Source organism: Hoplias malabaricus, chromosome 3 (genome assembly GCF_029633855.1).
Source record: "Hoplias malabaricus isolate fHopMal1 chromosome 3, fHopMal1.hap1, whole genome shotgun sequence".
Lineage (NCBI taxonomy): Eukaryota > Metazoa > Chordata > Actinopteri > Characiformes > Erythrinidae > Hoplias > Hoplias malabaricus.
In genome coordinates this window covers 47,045,586-47,065,665 of record NC_089802.1, presented here as the reverse complement: position 1 = coordinate 47,065,665, position 20,080 = coordinate 47,045,586, and the positions used below count along the sequence as shown (strand labels likewise).

At 39.4% G+C, this 20,080-nt stretch overlaps 1 protein-coding gene and 1 long non-coding RNA gene across 3 annotated transcripts; one reads left to right on the top strand and one right to left on the bottom strand.

Annotated features, from left to right (window-relative positions):
• Nucleotides 1-5,409: 5,409 nt before the first annotated feature.
• Nucleotides 5,410-6,911, top strand: LOC136690945 (uncharacterized). 2 transcript variants are annotated; one of them, XR_010801818.1, is made up of 4 exons: nt 5,410-5,480; nt 5,713-5,866; nt 6,115-6,237; nt 6,468-6,911. It is a non-coding gene; the product is annotated as an uncharacterized lncRNA (long non-coding RNA). The 2 variants fall into 2 exon arrangements; XR_010801817.1 differs by having other exon boundaries at nt 5,436-5,558.
• Nucleotides 6,912-7,329: 418 nt separating this feature from the next.
• On the bottom strand, nt 7,330-19,796 carry oxtrb (oxytocin receptor b). The gene is made up of 2 exons (XM_066663080.1): nt 18,752-19,796; nt 7,330-9,625 (listed from the first exon to the last, which is right to left on the bottom strand). The coding sequence occupies exons 1-2, from the start codon at nt 19,641-19,643 to the stop codon at nt 9,399-9,401; spliced, it is 1,119 nt and encodes a 372-aa protein (XP_066519177.1). The 5' UTR covers nt 19,644-19,796; the 3' UTR covers nt 7,330-9,398.
• Nucleotides 19,797-20,080: the final 284 nt, after the last annotated feature.

Genomic DNA, 20,080 nt, shown 5'->3' with positions numbered 1-20,080 from the left:
GGCTGAGAAGCAGTGGAACTGCAGCGATAGAGCCCCATCCAGTATTTTTAGAAGAGTGACTCTAAACTAATCAGCCAGCGTTGGAACCGGACTTCACTAATACTCTGGTGGCTGAAAGCATTCAACAGTGTTTCAATTCAGTGTTTCAGTTTCTAGTGTGAAATGAGTAGAGAGTGTTACTACAGAAAAGGGGGCAAACTCTCTCTTAATATGTTGTGGCTGCCTTGTACTTACATGTTTTCTATCAACAATTACAGCAGGAACTCAGGCAACTTTCTAGGCAAACAATCACATTCACAACTTTTTATTTTATAACTTATATAGTGTTGTTTTTACTGAAGTATTTTTCTAAGACTTAGCTGCCTGTCTGTGAAACTAATGATCATTATGGCTTCAGGTTTATAACAGCTATTAAGTAGAGAACACCATTGAATATTTTATTGTGTGAAACTCTAAACTAAAACAAACTCTAGTTTGAATACAGTTTCTGTAACAGTGAAATATCATAAATAATATATCAGCCAAAACACAATCTAGTTTCTGGGAAACATATGTTATTCCAATGTTAAATACACTTGCAACCTGATTATAATATAAATATTCTCTAATGTTATAGAACAGCAAAGACTGAAATTCACTCATTTATTTATGTAAAAAATACAGTTTGTCATTGTTAATTACACAAACACTCATGGGCGGTACAAATGGCCTAGGAGTGGGAGGAGCTGGAACTCACAGGAAGCTCACATCATGCTTAGTGGCTCCAGATTTTCTGTGTATTTTAGGGTTTATTCTGTGTTTTGTTATTCTGTTTGGGGCTTTTTGTGGGGGATTTAATTTGGAACTATGTAGGGTTAATATTTAGTATTTGTTTGTGTGCATGTTTGGGGTTAGTTAGTGATGGGACTGGTATTGGTTTGAGGAGTTCACCATCAGCTTTTGTTTGAGCACTGGACTCTGGCACCCCCCCCAGAGCTCATCACACCCAGCCTCAATACAGTCTCTTCCCTGGCTCCTTTCTGCATTACACCCTTCTAAGAGCAATATAAAGGATGCTTATTCACAGAATGGTTATGTCCAGTCTCCATCCTTGCGTTTGTCACAGTAATTTTATGTTGATTGTATGGTAAACCTTGTGCCTTTTTTTTCGTATTGTTTTTTACAGTGTGTATATATTTTTCACAGTAATGTATTGTAAACCAATGGGTTTGTGCATATAACATTTTATGATTGCCAATAAAGTATACTGTAATGTCTTATACATTGGGACTGTATATTTTACTGTGAAATTCTGTAAAACACACAGCTGCCAATTTTACCTTAAATTTTACAGATATGTTTTTTTAACCGTGGATGGAAGGACTTATGTTTAATATTTCTTCTGGTCTGTCAAGTGTTCCATGGCTAATATGAAATTCTGCTCTCAAATAGTCTGCTTGGAGTCCCTCAGGCAAGACTTAATAGTCTTAAAAATACACTTAGTAAGGAATAAAGGGTTATGTTGAGTAAATGTATAAATATAAGCAGATTGGAAAGAGTTTTTATTTTAAGATACAATACATTTTTTTTGTAAATGTTATGCATGTGCTGGGATGGAAAAACCCATTTCAGAGAAATTTAACAGTAAACCATGTCATATTGTGTTATATATTTCTGGTTCTATAAGGTCAGTGACCCTGACCAAGTTCCCAGGGACTAGTTCAGTTTCACTGTATACCAGTGATTTGTAATCCTTCTCCTGAGAACCAATGCTCTCCACAGTTTCAGCTTTTCATTACCTCAACACATCTGATCTGGCATGTGATTCATGACTACCTGACCAGCTGAATCATATGGGCAGGAACAGGAACTGAAACTGTACACGATGGTGGATTAGCAGGAAAAGTAAATAAAATAACTCACTCCTCTGGGTAGATCCTAATTATCTTGGTATTTATTAGCCCATGATTTCCCACACTGTATCTCGCCGTCAGAAACAGAACACCTGTTTTAGTACATATTTGAACATTCATTCATTCATTATTTGTCTGTAACCGCTTATCATTTCTGGGGCGCAAGGTAGGAACACACCCTGGAGGGGGCACATCGTTCACAAGGTGACACACACTCAAATTCACTTACAAACTCACACCTGTGGACAAATTTTAGTGGCCAATCCACCTACAAATATGCATTTTTGGACGGTGGGAGGACACCGGAGCAGCCGGAGGAAACTAATGCAGACACAGAGAGAACACACCAAACTCCTCATACACAGTCATCCAAAGAGGGGCTTGAACCCACAACCCCAGGATCCTAGAGCTGTGTGACAATGACACTTCCTGTTGTGACACTGTGCTGCCCATATTTGACATCAGTAGTCTAATGTAATCATTTGGCGATTTTTAAGTGAAAATATAATAAAGACATACTTTCTAGCTACTAAAGTATGACATGTATCTCCAATTTGTACTGCAAAGTTCCTGACTTTTGAAGAAAAATAAAACACAACACAACGAACTATGCCATACCTTTCGCACAAACCTGACTTATTCTCATATGTTACTTACCTGAAACCAAGTCAATTGAAGCATGGAAGTATGCAGAACTGTGTTCTCTGTGGAGGTTGTCTATTCCATTACTTCAAAAACCAACAAAACGTGTTATATGATCTAGGATATGCAAATTTCTGCTTAAGCAAGTGTGAATAAACCAGCAGATCTGTGAATTCTGGATGTATTCCAGCATTGTCATGCATGTGGAAACTGAGAGAAAACTGTTGTTATTGTTAGAAAGTGTCTCATGTGGGCAGGATATTTGTCTGACTGTCTGCGTCACTGAATACCTCACTAAAATGTCTTGGAACCACATAGACCCACAGATGAATTTATAACTCATGTTTTACTTTTAGATTAAACAGAATATCCCACTGACCATCCTCATAGTTGTGACAGTAAACAACATGACTGTAGCTCAGGTGAAGGTTCAAATACTCTTAATACTGAAGGAGTAAAACACCTAGACGAGTTCCTCCTCTGAGAGAGCCAGAAGGACTGACCCTTTTTGCTCATCACAGAATATCATACATCACCAGCTTCGTATTATAAGGTCCCTTTTATACAACATTGTGCAGATGTTAGTGAACATCTTGCATTCATCAAAACAAGCAAAAACCCCTATAGTTTTTTTCAGATTTGAATCAAGATTAGAGCTTTATTTTTTATTATTTTGTTAAAGATAATATGTTTAATTACTGTTAACATGTAATACTGTTTGGTGAGTGTTTTTAATTACTAGGTCTTGAGTCCCATTTCTTCTGTAAATAAATATAATTACAATATTATCCAGCACAATACATGCATTTTGGTAATTCACTCTATTTCCTTTGGCCCTTTAAAATCCTAGATACACCACTAAACATTAGGGCTGTGCAACGGATCATAACATCTTACAAAACAATGGAAACCTAACACTTTTCAGAAAACAAAAGGCAACTGGACGCATTATTTCCTCATTATATCAAGTTTCTACTGTTTTGTCTGCCACAATTTAACTGAAAAGTACATATATAATTGGGCTGTAACTGCTAATCCAGTATACAGCAATTTATACTGAAAATATACACTCAATATAATTAATTAATAATTATATTTAAATGTTAATATTTTGTTTAATTCATCATTATTAAGTTATTTTTCCTTTTCCGCTTTATCCGTTTAGGTTTGTAGTTATCATGCCTTTGACATGAAAAGTAAATTCAAAGACCAGTGCAAAGCAAACAGTGCAGCAACTGATGAGCTACTCTCCCCAGGATAATATCTACTAGGTGTAGCAACAAGATGTGTCTAAATAAGTAGCAAGAAAGTGGGCAGTGTTTAAAAACTCCAGCAGCAATGCTGTGTGTTATCCATTCATATCAGGGCAGCACTTTAACACCACCACCACGTCAGAATCATGTGAGGGCCTTGATCATTAAAGAACAGGGTGAAAAGGGGACTGATGTATGCAGTGAAGCTGAAAAAACGGACAAATGGACAAAATCATCATTAAATTAATTTTCATTAAATTAAATAATATGAGACATGATGTAATTGGCCCTGTGAAGGACTGGCGCCCCCTTCAGGATGTAGTCCCGCCTTGCGCCCAATGGTTCCAGGTAGGCTCTGGACCCACCGCGACCCTGAACTGGATAAGCGCTTACAGATAATGAATGAATGAATGATGTAATTGTAACAAATTGTATGTGACCTACTGTGAATGTCTGTGAATGTGAGATTGGAGTTTGACTCCGTCTTTGTCTTTTTCTCCTCAGGCCTGAGAATAATTTTGGAACTTGGTCTTCCTCTCCAGTGGCACTCAGACAATAGCCACAACAACAACATTCATTCATTGTCTGAAACCGTTTATCCAATTCAGGTCGCTGTGGGGCCGGAGCCTACACGGAATCACTGGGCGCAAGGCGGGAACATCCTGGAGGGGGTGCCAGGTGCATGGAACTGTGTGACCTCGACACTACCTGCTGCGCCACCATGCCGCCCTTACAACAACAACAACAACAATAATAATAATAGTATCAAACATAACATCTATAATGTATTATTATGTGGTAGAATTATAATACCAGATAAAAGAAACATTCACATGCTCATTATGAAGGACTGGCGCCCCCTCCAGGGTGTATTCCCGCCTTGCACCCAATGATTCCAGGTAGGCTTTGGCCCCACTGAACTGGATAAGCGGTTACAGATAATGAATGAATGAACAAGCTTATTATTTACAATTAAAACTATATGAGCAATTACACCTCATAATGCTTATTTTATTTAATAAAAAGAATTTACTGATGTTTGTATATTCCATTAAAAATAAAATGAAATCTCATACCCTATTTTAATAATGCTAAAACACGTGTGGTCTTTAATTTCACACAAACTAATAATATATTACTGTCAGTTCGAATTATCTTTATCTGTTCTATAATTACTTTATATTAAACACACACACACACATATATATATATATATATGTGTGTGTGTGTGTGTGTGTGTGTGTTTAATATAAAGTAATTATAGAACAGATAAAGATAATTCGAACTGACAGTAATGTAAATCCAAAATATAAAAACAAAAAAACCCTCATAGATTTAATTAAGATGTACATATGAAAAAAATATACGATAAGACAAAAACGAATAGATTAATACCAATAATATTTTATGGAATACGCATATGTTTACAAACAAATAATACATGTGTGCCTGTGGCACAGAGCCCCTGACGTCTAAGGGGTTTGGGACTTTTATTTTAACAGCGGAGAGCCTCTAAAGAACAGGTCATCGCTCAGACGGACCAATGAAATGAAAGTAGTGCTTTAAGCCCGCCCACCCTTCCCAACCAAATAATGCACCGTATATTCGCTTAGGAGACAAACGAGAAAACAAAAACGTGGACTGAGTTCTCGTTTCTGTCTTTGTGTGTTCAAATGGAAAAGTGTCCAAAGTGGTAAAATAGCATAAAATAAAATAATGAACCATTGCCATCACACACACACACATATGTGTGTGTGTGTGTGTGGTTAAGGTAACATTATTTTACTGTATCATAATTTCGACCTGTTTCAGTTAATCATTTAAAAAATAACATAGTGTAAATTATATTATGAAATTAAGGGGAAATTAAATGGAGAGAGATTCAAATGAATTATTGTTCTATTAATTATATTACTGATGTATAGGCCTAGAGGACTCATGCCGTGCAGCAGCTTGACTGAGGTTGCTGTCTCTCACTGCAAAGTTGTGATATTGTGACCCAACACTAGGTGTCAGCACAAGGCAGGGCATCGGTCAGGACCTGATCAGTTTACAGTTCAAGCAGTAGAAGTAAACTCAGTGAGTAAAAACACAAAGTTTATACCTGTATTAAATACTTGTATTATATATGTATTTACCTGTATTAGTATGTAGTAATTACTTCTTACTTTGCTTATTATTATTATTATTATTATTATTTAGCCAAAACATAATTTGACTTGTAGCATTGTAACTGCTTTTCCTGCAGTAAATTCAGCATCATTGATAAACCCCTATACACCAAAACATTAAGGATTTCCAAATATGATTTTTTTTTTTTTCTGAAGTGGCACATGCAATTGATATCCACATGCCTGTACTGGACAGAGGGTTTCTCAACAACATTGCCCAAGTCATCATACTCCCTCCACTGGCTTCATTTCTTTCCACAGTGCCTCATGGTTCATCAGGTAAGCACTGTATCACAGACTAGCCATCCATGGGATGGAAAAGATATGGGCAATTTGAGGTGATTTTGACATTAGAAAGGTCAGCATTGACACTCAAACCTGTCTGTGGCTACACAGCCCTATAAGCTATGATATAGTGTGTGAGTGTATATATATATATTCCATCCATACACATCATTAAAGTTTCTGTGACTTGTGTCTCAGCCAGCTTTCTGTTGGTTATCTTGCAGAACATTGCCCAATGAGAGGTGGGTTTGCATCATCTATTTGCTGCTCCATGTTGTGTCCCTCCTCTGTCCAGAGTCATTGGATCATCACCACTGTTTTTCTGTGTACAGTGTACAGTGCCCTTGTTACAATAATTGTATTATTATTATTGCTGATTGGAAGTCAGTTTAGGACATGTAATAACAACTTGGCCTTTATCAAAGTGACTCAGGTCTTCACACCTGCCCATTTCTTCTACATTAAAGACATTGTCTATGAGAACTAACTGTTTTCATATCTTCTGACATACCCCAGATGTTGACCTATGCCATTGTTACATGATAATCTGTGCCAATGTTTTAACCTTTAGTGCCTTAGCCCTATGTGTCTTCTTTTGGGTTTTAGTCCAGATCTCAATAAAGACTCACACTGAGATGGCATTTGCTCAGTTCATATCACTGATATTGATCTGCCACAAAACTAAGGTCTGAGACTCAACATATTCTCATCCACAGTAAGAGCCTTCTAAATTGAATGCAGTAACTGGGAAGTCATTTTATATAGAAGTATCGCATGTCTTCTGTTGTTTAAAATTATTTCTACTAAGGAGCTTTATTAAAAAAACACAGTAAAGTCTCAGCAACTTTAGAGCAATAAACTGTGCATCTGTAATACACCTTTGTTAAAAAATAATCATTTATTCATTATTAATCAATTATTAGCTTAATCTCTCAGTGGTCTTAATGTTTTGGAAAATATATGAAATATACTTTAATGTTGTATTCACATGCACTCGCTGCAGAGGTTTGGGAGTCATTTTTCTGTGTAGACAGACTGCAGCTTTATTCTGTATAGCAGACAGGTAGATATATTTCATTAGCAATTTTTCATAGGTCGTATTATAACGATTGCGAGAGCCATGTGTGAATCTATTTCTATTAACGATGCAGTGAAATCTTTAAAATAATACCTATTAACAAGTAAAAAAAAAAACAGTTGGTTCCCTTTCATTTCATTTGTTGGTTTTTGGTAACTGCTTCATCCTTCAGTACGTGCCAAGAGCCTGGAATCACTGGATGCAAGGCAGAAACACATCCCAGACATGGCACCAGTCAATCACAATTACTGGGATCATGAGAAGCAAAAATGCCATGAACTTCTAAGATGAACTGTGGAGTTGCATTTTGCACATTACTGTAGACAAGATGTGAAAATAAAATGAAATGCTTTAAAATAATAATATTTAAAAAAGCTATGCATTAACCGTCATTAACAGATAGCAATGTGTAACATCTGTACTTTTCTTATAGATTTAATACTAGAGTGTAATATAGCATTAATCAATGCACATACTAATAAACACATCAGTAGGATTAAAAGCAATGCCTCTATTCTAACATACATGACAGAGTCACAGCATATTAAGTGTTTCTGATTGTAGTGTTCTATAATGTTCATTCTGGCATCACATATTAATATTTCACCACAGTATTTCATGACAATCTTGCTTTGAATTAATGCATTTCTCTCACACAAAGTGAAAACACAAATCACATTGTTGATATTCTGTTTATGCTGTGATTTATGTACAGAGTGTGATAACGTTTTTTTCTGATGTTTGTGTAGAAAGGATGCATAATATTTGTAATGCAGATACAAGTAGTGAGGGCAGTGATTCAGGTCCACATCCAGAGGACAGCTGAGAAGTGGAGAGGATGTAAAGCACTGTATGTCTCCAGTGCAGCAAGGTTTCCAGGTCAGAATGAAATGGTCATGATTTTTATGTGACTACAGCAGGACACTGTGATGAAAGTAAGTCATTCAGTCTTTGGAAAACATCCAGTCCCATTGTCTATGATAGTGGAATATAGCAGATGTTTGTAGTTGAGTATCTTTCAACATAGGTTTCAATGATCTAAAAAAGACATCACAAAAGGCAGGTGACTCAAAGCAAAAAAAAAAACTTTTTTCTGTATAGAAAGTTTTACAGTGTTTCCTGTTTTTGTACCTGGCCGGTGTCCTTCACGAGTCTTTAGTGTTTGTTTCCAGATGTGTTTAATGGGCTTTAATTCATGGGCTGTAATAACAGCATATCTGCCTTAAAAAATCAACATAACTTTTATCCGCTGCATCTGTTTAACACCGTCATTTACCACAGACAATTACTAGTAACACTTTGCTGAAGGTCATCCTTTATAAGGCTACATGACGCAAACAAGAATTTCATGACAACTGTCATAAACCTATTTAATAATATTCATTCATTATCTGTAAGCGCTTATCCAGTTCAGGGTCGCGGTGGGTCCAGACCCTACCTGGGATCATTGGACACAAGGTAGTAACACACCCTGGAGGGGGCGCCAGTTCTTCACAGGGCGACACACACTGACACTTTTGTGTTTTTGGACAGTGGGAGGAAACAGGAGCACCCAGAGGAAACCCATGCAGACACATTGGTAGGTGTGAGTCTGTGAGTAAATGTGTGTGTGTGGGTTGCCCTGCAAAGGACTGGCGCCCCCTTGAGGGTGTGTTTACGCCTTGTGCCCTTTGATCCCGGGTAGGCTCTGGACCCACCACAACCCTGAACTGAATAAGTGGTTCAACATGATGAATGATTGAATAAACTAATTAATTTAGCAACTTCCGAAAGGCATGCCGTAGTTGTTTCAATTTGTTGGTAAAGGGAAGCTCATGGAAATGATTGCAAACGGTATTCAGTGTTATTTTACAGATGAGACAGAAGTTTCAAAATGTTGGAGTATGCCTTAATGTTAGTCTTTTACTCGTCACGTTTATCCATATAAAGGTTAGTTCCTGTTGTAAGAGTCCAGGCCTTAGCTTGGGCCAAAGTGACCACAGGCCTATATAGATCCCCTTTAAACAATCCACCTGCAGAGACTTGTTTCTGATTTCTATGAACGTTGAGTCTCGTTGTCTTTATTCTCTGTGAGAGGTTATGTAGTGGTAGTCTGGGTCAAGCTCCTCTGACTGCAGGTACTCTTCATCACCATAGCTCCTGACTGGCTCTTTGGACTCTGCTGCTCCCCACAGCCACAGTGTAATGCCACCATGCAGCTCCGCATCAGGTCACGGAACAGATGACCAGCGAAGAACATGTAGATCCAGGGGTTACAGCAGCTGTTCAGGCTAGCTAGCAGCATGGCAATAATAAACGCCATTGCTACAACAGAAGAGACAGTGAAGTTTAGTGTGGTACACAATGCAATTACTAAGAAATAACAGACACTACTGATTACTGTATGAAATTACTCTAACGCCTTACATTCATATCTACTTCACAATAATAAAATTACAACATGAAATCCCTAAAACTATTAAGCAAGATTAGATATAATTATAAAGGTAAATATACGTTTTCTAAAAGGGTATCTCTGCAGTTTAGAGGCAGCTCCAAGTGGGAGGTACAGCTCCAAAGGGGAGGTACAACCTAACACTAACCTCCCACTTGCTGGTATCTGCCTACCTACTGTGTATTCTTCTTTCAATTGCTGGTCTCCAGCCTGCAGAGATATATAGTTCTCCAGTGGTTCTTCCTCATGTAATGAACAGCTATAACACTACTGCCATTAATGTATCAGAGATTCTGTACTAAATTTACTTTAAACAAAGCTGCCCTCATGTGGGGGCACCCACACTATGGAGCATAACCTACTTCATTCAGGGAATTAAAAAAAAGAAAGTGGACTGTTCATCCCATATGTGTTGGACTATATGGGACAAATATATAAAAGCGTAAAAGCGTAGATTTTAAAGTTACAAAATTGCTTTTAATAGTATACTAAAATGAAGAAGCTGGCCCTGTTTGTGTGTGTGTGTGTGTGTGTGTGTATATCACTAAGTCACTAAATAACTCTGGCCTTCAAGATCCTTGGTGACCTCTGCTAGTCTGTCAAGTTGGTGTCACACTTCTGGAACAAAGAACTAAAAGCCCTTCGATTCTATTCTGACCCTCTTCTACCCCTCTCGTTGTCTCCTGGTGATAATTCATGGAATATGTTTCTGTGTTTTTCATATCTACAGTCTGCTAAAAGCAGGAGTACCCTTATTCCCTCATGAAAGCAATCCTCTCTCACTCTCACTCTCTCTCCTTCCTCACCATGTCTCTCTCTCTATGTCTTACTCTCACCCTCTACCATCTCTCGCTCCAATTTTTTGATTTTGTCTCTCTCACCCTTGTCCCTCTCTATCCTTCTCCTTGTGCGCTCTCTCTCCATCAACCCTTTCTTTTCACTCTCTTTTGTCTGGCTCAAACTCTCTCTCATACACACACTTTCTCAAGGCTAAATGCTGTTTTCATGGCCCTGTAGCCCTTCACAGCCCTGCCTTCAGATCTCTATCTGTTAATGCGTGTACAGAGGAGGAAATATCTTCTGGCTAAAACATTAGAGAAAACCAGATATCCATGTCCCCTGTGTCGTACTGAATGTGCTCCATCTTAGGTAGTGTATTGTGTATTCAGTAAATACGTTTTTGATTTTCAAATACACAAAAAAAAAACTGGCTTGGAACAAAGGTTGTCCATATTTTTAAAGCAATATGTTCTTATAACAACAATTCATGCAAATGACCAACATTACCATTATATGTAAATGAAACAGGCCTAGAAGAAACTGAAAGAAATCCCTGGGAGATTTTAAAATATTTAAATTTAAGAGAGCTAGAGGGGTTATATAAAATGAGGGTCCTCTGTGGATAAGAGTTAAGCATAACTTCTAAGGCACTTGTTCAGCATAAAAATTCACTACAGCTGGACCCTCAAGGCTGTATGTACAGTAACCTGGTGTGCCTGTAGGTAAGGAACATAACAATACCATCTTCTGTTACAGTCATTGCATATGTAGGCCATTGCTGTACTTCAGATGATTCATATACAGTGTTTATAGAAAATGAATCTATATAGATTATCTATCTCTAGTCCATCTCTAATAGCGATTGAGGTTTTTCTGGCATTTCAAAAACAGGAAAGCCCAAAATACACACATTGGAAGGTCTGGAGAAGCTTTGGTGCTTCATATCAATGTCTTTGTTTACATGTGGTTTTTATTATGTGATTGTGTTGTACAGAAAATATGGAGGGCAGAACTAATAAATGCAGAAATGAAAAAGGAGCACAAAGTTTTGTTCATATTATATAACATCATCAGTGTTTTTCTTGTTCATTTTATTGAAAAATAAATACTAGATGATCTACCAACAAAGAACAAAGAAGACCAAGAACATTCTGTTGATTTTAAAAATTACAATTACTTATTTATTCAATGTAACTGTTTAGAGTAAAACGTGAAGTTTAACGTGACTGTGTGCTGCTGTATAGAGTTTTATAAGCACTCTAACGCCACAAAATATCTCCCCACCATAAAGACAAACACTCACATGAAATAAGATCAATTAAGCGGTCCTCCTCTCTCTGTAAGTTTTAATACCTGTGTAAATGCAGAGTTGCGAGCCGTCCTGCTGAGCTTGAGAACTAACCACCGCAGAACTGAGGCTCTGGCCCACGTGAATGGTGTCACGTCAAACACAGCCCCAGAAACACACACAGACTGAGGGTGTTCCTGTCTTATTTCCTATTATTCAGCCACGGTTCGCGCTGAAGTGCCTACTTTTATTTGGTGCCAGTTGGAAACAAATTTTTCTGGTTTGCGAATTTTTAATCAGGAAATGTGTGGAACGGTTCCAAATTTAGTTCACAAACTGATGGTGTAGAAGTACCACCTTTTATTGTCTCTGTGAATATGGCTGAACTAGCAGTTCCAGCATTAGAGTCAGTCAGTAAGCGAAAATGCCCCTTCTAGGCCGGCCCAGTAGGCGGTCCGCTAAAAACATGAATATACTCATTAAACTCTAGCTGCTTCTAAGTTCAGAAACATAATACATAAGGCAACACATGAGACAGTAACCATGCTCAATGCCAAGATTCAGCATTACAACGTTTTTCTCAGGAGTGGAAAGCACCACCCAAAAGCACTGGGAGTGGTATATGCAAACCACAACTAATAATCTGACCTCACTAATACTAATGTGGCTGAAAGCAATCAAATTCTCACAGCAATTTCCCAAAATCTATTCTAATATGTAGCCTTCTCAGAAATGTAGACAAATACCTTAGTGATACCCTTTTATGTCAGAAGGAACATTTGGTGAGCAGATGTCTACTAAGTTTTAAACTTACAGAATAATTAATGTTCCTTCATATGGCTTTATCATATAATTGAAAAGATAATTTGTTTTTGTCCTGAACTCTTCCATCCAGATCTCCTAAGAGTGTCATGGATTTTGATTACATCATCATGCACCAGCACATGGGAAATATGATATATATAATAATATAATAATATCTTGTTATTTTGTTAATCCTGAAGGAAATTTAGCAAACTGTACAATGCCTTACCATGTAGTTTTCATAATAAAACATAGGTTTATATCAGTGCTGTCCATTAAAAAAAACCCTCAATTTTTGTCCATTTTACTGTATCATATGAACACAGCAGCTGTCCTTCATACTGTGTCAAAATTTCACAAGGAATGAAACGCTTCAAAATTCTCCAAATAGAAATTCTCCAAAATTACTATAATAATTTTTATATATAATTTAATATAAGAATAATAAGAATATTAGACTCATTTTGCACTGAAAGTTTGGATGTTTTTCATTCTCTGGTTAAATGTTTTTCACTGGACTGCAACAATATAAGAATTGGAGTCTCTCTCTCTCTCTCTCCATTAACACCCTCTGTACTACATCTATTCTAAATGTCTGGTGGTCATTCCATAAGAACATCCAACAAATAAATCTAACAGGGTAATGTGTGTTGATCCAAATGTATTTGGGTCAGAGGGCAGTTTGGCTGTGCCCATAACACATACACACACACACACACACACACACACACACACACACATACGGAGAGACTCCTTTACACCTCCCTAGAGCTCACACCATAACCTCTACACAGCCTTTGCAAATTCACTCAAGTATGATGACATCTGGAACCTGTTGAAAATCATGTTGCTGGAATCTCTCTAGGAAATCATATTTTTTTCTTGCCCATTTTTAGATTAAAGTCCAGATAAATTTTTCTTTTGTCATTTACACAATCAAAACACTTTTATAGAACACAGTCTGGGAGCAGGGGGAGCAGATGTGCCAGTGGTCACGTAACTGACAGACCTGAGGAAATGTACTGTGATAACACTGTGTTTGTGCTTCATCTGTTGTCCAAATGTACTGCCATGTGTTTCCTCTGCTATGGCTCAAATTTCATTCAATTGTTTCACAGCCATTGTTACCTCAGTGACAATCATTTCCTTCAAAGTGAAGTTTAGCTCAAGTTGTTGCATGGGACCCGTGTGATGAAACAGATTCATATTTGCATTCTTTGACATCTAAGTATTTAAAACAAAATGCACTAACTTGGCCCCAGTGTTGTTTCACTGTTCTCTGGAACAAATGCTTTCTTCAATTCTAGAGTAGCACTTTTTTAATTCAGTGATTCAAGCACACCTCTGTCTCAATAATGTACTGCATTTGAGTTTCTCATTACTGACATTATGGGAGCCTTCACTGGATTGGCCATATTAAACACCTGCCAACAAAACTAAAATCAATGATATAGTAAGACACTTCAGGTAGAAATTACCATTTCAATCAATTTTCAGATGTTTTATATTCATTAATTCTATTACATTATCTCTAAAAGTGTCATCATATGTGAAAGTGAAAACAGAAATATGCTAATTTCATTATCTTTGCTCAATTAACTTCACTTCACACCTGTTATTTCCAGACGTTAGTACCTTAATAAAGAATTAGCTTCACCCACAGTGACACTATTTACCACAGAAAAGCCTACTTACCGATCTGTTGCTTTTCTGCTAAATAAATAGTGTATATAAATGCTGCTTGTTGTCTTATATCTCTGTGTAATTCAGCTGAGACTTCTACTCTATATACTGAACTAGATATCCCAGCTTCTACACAGCCTCCATTCCTGAAATGTTACCATTTTTTTTAAAGAATATTTTGAGGAGTTTGTGAGGAGTCTGTGAGGTGCTCAAACTTGGCTATTGAAAAATGTCCATAGGTGTGAGTGATTGTGTGAGTGTGTGTTGCCCTGCAATGGACTGGTGCTCCATTCAGGGTGTGTTCTTCCCATGCGCCCAAATGTAGACCCTGATTGATTTCATTGAAAGATTCCCTAGTTATTTTTATAATTTGCCTTGTTATAGATTTTGTAATAAAACTTCATTAAGCATTAAAATAGGAAATTCAGCCATCTGTTTTAAACATAAAAATCAATAACATTGGTTATTTAAAAACTGCCAATATATAATAAGAAGATTCCAGTCAGATGTCAAAAATGTTACGTCTATTGTTTTAAAACATTTCCTCATTAATCTGCAGTGTCCACGTTTTAACTCTAAAGGGTAGATCCAATCACAGATTGTATGATTTAAATCCAGGCATGGACTGACCGAAATAGTGAAAGGAATATGTGTTGGCTGTTTAAACTGCCTTGTAAAGGTCAAACAAGTCATAAAACTAATATGAAATCTTGTGCCTCTGAGGACCTCAGGTAGGGGCTAATAGCTTATTCTGTAGATTTTCTGGAAGTGAAAATCCCTACTCTGATGACAGAAAAAGCTATTTTTAGATGCAGAGAAAATCAGTTTAGTGATAGATAACTTTTAATAGCCTTTGGCTAGTCGATTTGAATCCACTCCACAATATTTTAATGGGGAAATCAAAAGGAAATCCATGACACTGAATGTGCTTAACTTTCCATGAAAATTTCCATGAAACAAATAAAATACAGACAAAATTATTAGTTTCCCACAACAATATGCCTCAATTTCCTCTCTATGACTTGTTCTGCACTGTATTTTCTAAAATACTTCAATTATCTGTGAGAATGGGCACTAAAACATATGGCCTTGTAAGGAACCAGCAGGCTAAATAATCAGGCAGAATTTCTGACAAATTACGCCATGCTATTACACAGAAATGACACTCTTCAGGACAAAAATGGAACCCTTTGATCTCATGCTACATTTACTACAGCGATTCTCCTGAGAGCCCTGGGAGCTTTGAACTCTGATACTGGGGCTTTCTTACTTTCATTCCTTCCATTGAGGTTAATTTTAGAGCTGAAGTAGCAACAGGCTGGAGCAGCCCTGAGCTAGCCTAGCATGTTTACACTGTGTAAATCACTGTCTTTAAAGTAACTAATCAGAGCTGTGGCTGCCCCAGGACTAGCTCAGAGATTGCAAAAACACTCTGTGGTAAACAAACCTATAATATGCTTTAATGGGTGCATAGTTAAACTATACTTTTCACTTTGTACAGAAAAAAACACATGAATACAGCTGTTCCTGACTACATGCACACACAGACCCAGACCCTAGCTTGTTAAACCAGTTTAAACATATTTCCCCAGGTGTTCAGGATGTCTGCATAGCTGAATTGTTATGATGTTTGTATAGTAGAGTGGGCTGATGAGAGAAATGTGAGCACAGCTCTAGAAAACTTACAACAAGCTCTGGAATCAAACAAAGAATGTGATCACCTGATATATATTCGCCAGCACAATTCCCAAAATGGCTGGCTGTAACTTTGTGTCAGGCACATCTGCATCTGCTGTTCTTGATTTCTAGGTATAATGAGGTCTAAAAACACATGGGCTGTGTCCAAAACCACATACTACATAACAGTATGTGAGAAGTAGCTACAGTACAGTACAGCAGTATGATATTGTGTTGACTTACTGAGGTTTTCGGATGTATTCTGATGTAATGACAGCATTTCTCAGTCTCAGTTTTGGAGACCAAATACTTTACATATTTTGGTGTTTTCCTTTCTCTACACACCTGAGCCAGCACATGAGGGTATTGTTGATTACACACCAAAATACAATTAAAAATGTTTGAATGTAAGTTTACATTCAAAAGTACAACAGTAGTCTTCTGTACACTGTCAGAAAAACTGTCACTATGGTTCACAGTCAGTACCTTTTTTAATTAGGGGAACATAATTTTACCCTATTTCATTAAAATTGTTTGATTTCATACATCCAATTTCATCTGCAGCATGTATCTAATGTTATTTTACACAGTTCTATAAGAAAAGATTACAAATATCTCCATCTCCTTCTGGAGAAGAGAATGTAATGTACATGTGCATTTTAAAAAGGTACATTTACACTGTTTTTTATTTTAGTGATAATAATGTTTTATTTTTCTCTTGAGAGTGTACCTTACTGGTGCAGAACTGGAATGCAGTAGCCAAGTTAAATCTGGTCTACAATATTTTAATTAAGTTATATGGCAGTCAGTGTTTTCAACATTAAGTCTCATAACATGACATCCTGCACAAAATACATTTCCGCTCTAGAGCATGCCTTACACTGCATTTCCTGTAAATAACATGTCTGGGTCCATATGAGTTCCACAGTGGCATGGTTGGGGATTGTACCAAAAGGGGCACACGTTCTCACATTTACTCACATTAGGAACTGTTCCACAAGGGGTGCTATTGTTCTTCTCATTATTGATATTTTGTATCTGTTTTCTGAGAATGTACAGAACAGCAGACGGTTCTCAGACAGGGGTGCCCTTTCTAGTCTGGTCCCGCACCTGATCCAGCACACACAGTGCTTGGACATAGCAGGGAATGGGTTGAAGCAGGTGTTCTGAGTGAGACAAAGCACATAAATATGTATCGTATGGAGCCTCCAGGATTAGGATCTGGAGGATCTGATTTAACACCTCACTGAAGTACAGTATTTTCCTCTATATATTTTTCAAGGACCATCAGGGGGTCTAGTTTTTGCTGTATCCTTGTTTCCAACTGCTTTATAGTTCCTGATTAGGTTTGATTAGGTGTCAGTTTAAAAGCAGGATGTTCTGACATTTCCTGAAGTGTTTTTTTTTTTTTTACTTTAAAAAAAAAAGATTTACTTTTCTAAACACTAAAAGTGATGTACACTTTTTTGGAACATTAGGCAGTAACCTCAAACCCCACCAATGTACATCACCCACATGTGCAATGTGATGGCAGCAATCTGCTCCAATACAATCACTACACATTGGATACTAGAAAGGAAATAGTGCAAACAGGAAACACACCCTGGACAGGGCACCAGTCCATTACGGGGAATCACACTCTCACCCAGTCACTCACATACACTCACACCAGTGGACAATTTCACACACTCACCCAGTCACTCATATACACTCACACCAGTGGACAATTTCACACACTCACCCAGTCACTCATATACACTCACACCAGTGGACAATTTCACACAGTCACCCAGTCACTCACATACACTCACACCAGTGGGCATTTTCACACTCACACCAGTGGACATTTTCACACTCTCACCCATTCACTCACATACACTCACACCAGTGGATAATTTCATACAGTCACCCAGTCACTCATATACACTCACACCAGTGGACAATTTCACACAGTCACCCAGTCACTCACATACACTCACACCTGTGGACATTTTCACACTCTCACCCATTCACTCACATACACTCACACCAGTGGACAATTTCACACAGTCATCCAGTCACTCACATACACTCACACCAGTGGACATTTTCACACTCTCACCCATTCACTCACATACACTCACACCAGTAGATAATTTCACACAGTCACCCAGTCACTCATATACACTCACACCAGTGGACATTTTCACACTCTCACCCATTCACTCACATACACTCACACCAGTAGATAATTTCACACAGTCACCCAGTCACTCACATACACTCACACCAGTGGGCATTTTCACACTCACACCAGTGGACAATTTCACACAGTCACCCAGTCACTCACATACACTCACACCAGTGGACAATTTCACACAGTCACCCAGTCACTCACATACACTCACACCTGTGGACATTTTCACACTCTCACCCATTCACTCACATACACTCACACCAGTGGACAATTTCACACAGTCATCCAGTCACTCATATACACTCACACCTGTGGACATTTTCACACTCTCACCCATGTGTTTTTGACTGTGGGAAGAAAACCGGAGGAATACTATGCAGACACAGAGAGAGACTCAAGGCAGGAACTGGACCCAGAAACTCTGCTGCAGGGCTGTGTTTTCCAAAACATTTTTGAAGGACTCCCAAGTGGTCCCTGCTTTTGCTGGTTTACACTTTTTGCTTCCCAGGTTCAATGGGAGTGGTTGGAAGACCTTGGACTACCTCCTGACTTCAGTTAAACTGCAGTAGTGTGACTCAAGTCATTTACCCTCTCTTGGCGCCATTGGGTCCCACGCAGCCCACATCTGCACAAAGAAGAAGGGCGTCCAGCACACCACGTAGGCCACCACGATCACGAACGTCATCTTCACCGTCCTCATCTTAGCTTCGGAGATGAGGCGCACGCTGCTCACGCGCTCCAATGCCCCGGCCCCGCCCCCTGTCCCGCCCCCAGCCTCAGGGCGGCGTGCTCGTGCGGTCTTGAGTCTGAAGTTCTGCCACACCTTCCAGCTGATGAGTCCGTAGCACGCGCTGAGCACGGTCACGGGGATGATGTAGACGGCGAGGCTGATCCACGTGACGTAAGCCTTGGCGCCCCACGGTTGGTCGAAGTGGGCCCAGCAGTCGTAGACGCCGTCGCCCACCTCCCGGAGCGAGAAGATACAAGCCTGCGGCGCGCTCAGCACGAGGCTCAGCGCCCACGAGGCCAGCACGTAGGTGCGCTCGGCCCGGCGGCGGCGGAGCGCGCGCAGCGGCCGCCACACGGCCAGGCACCGGTCCACGGACATCAGCACGAGCACGTAGGTGGACGCGAACATGCCCACCACCTGCAGGTACTTCACCAGGCGGCAGAGAGCGTCGGGCCCGTAGAAGCGGAAGGTGGCGTCCCAGATGAGCTGCGGCAGAACCTGGAACACGGCCACCGCCAGGTCCGCGATGCTCAGGTGCTTCATGAAGAAGTGCATGCGTGACCGCGCTCCGCGCTTACCGTTGCGCGCCACGGCCACGGCCGCCAGCACGCACGCGTTACCCGCCAGCGCCAGGAACAGCACGAGCACGAGCACGGCCACCTCCACCTTCGCCACGTCCTCGTCGCGCTTCAGCGGGTTCGGCGCGCGACTAACGTTGCGTGAGGACTCGTTCGCGGCCAAAGTCTCCATGGAAAAGCCGTGCGTAAAAAGCGGTGCGTAATGCGTAAACGATGGTGGACAGATAGTGCTCAGGCGGTCATCCGAGGCGCTGGTCCGCAGGAGCCTTTCTTCCTTACCCGCATTTTATTGTCCACTGATTGACGGATCGATCTGATGAAGGATATCAGCGCCCACGAGCCCGGGCTCTGACCATGGCGTGCGTAAACGGCGCACTGTACGGACGGGTAGTGGTCAAGAGCTGTGGAGCGCGTTACTGTGCCTCCTTTTTGTTGATCTCACTTTTATATTATTTATTTATGCAGCTGTGGGTTGGTGCGTACTCCATTGGGTGAAAAGCACAGGCGCAGTAGAAGGGCTCCCTGCAGTAAAAACAGAATGAGAAAACACCTCAGACTGAACACGCACTGCTTCAACTATGTATCTCACTGCTTGGAATTTACTTCATT

Coding starts and splice junctions, on each gene's coding strand:
- oxtrb (XM_066663080.1), bottom strand. CDS start 19,643: ATGGAGACTTTGGCCGCGAACGAGTCCTCACGCAACGTTAGTCGCGCG. Junction 9,626..18,751: donor CCCAATGGCGCCAAGAGAGG/GTAAATGACTTG, acceptor CTTCTGTTGTAG/CAATGGCGTTTATTATTGCC.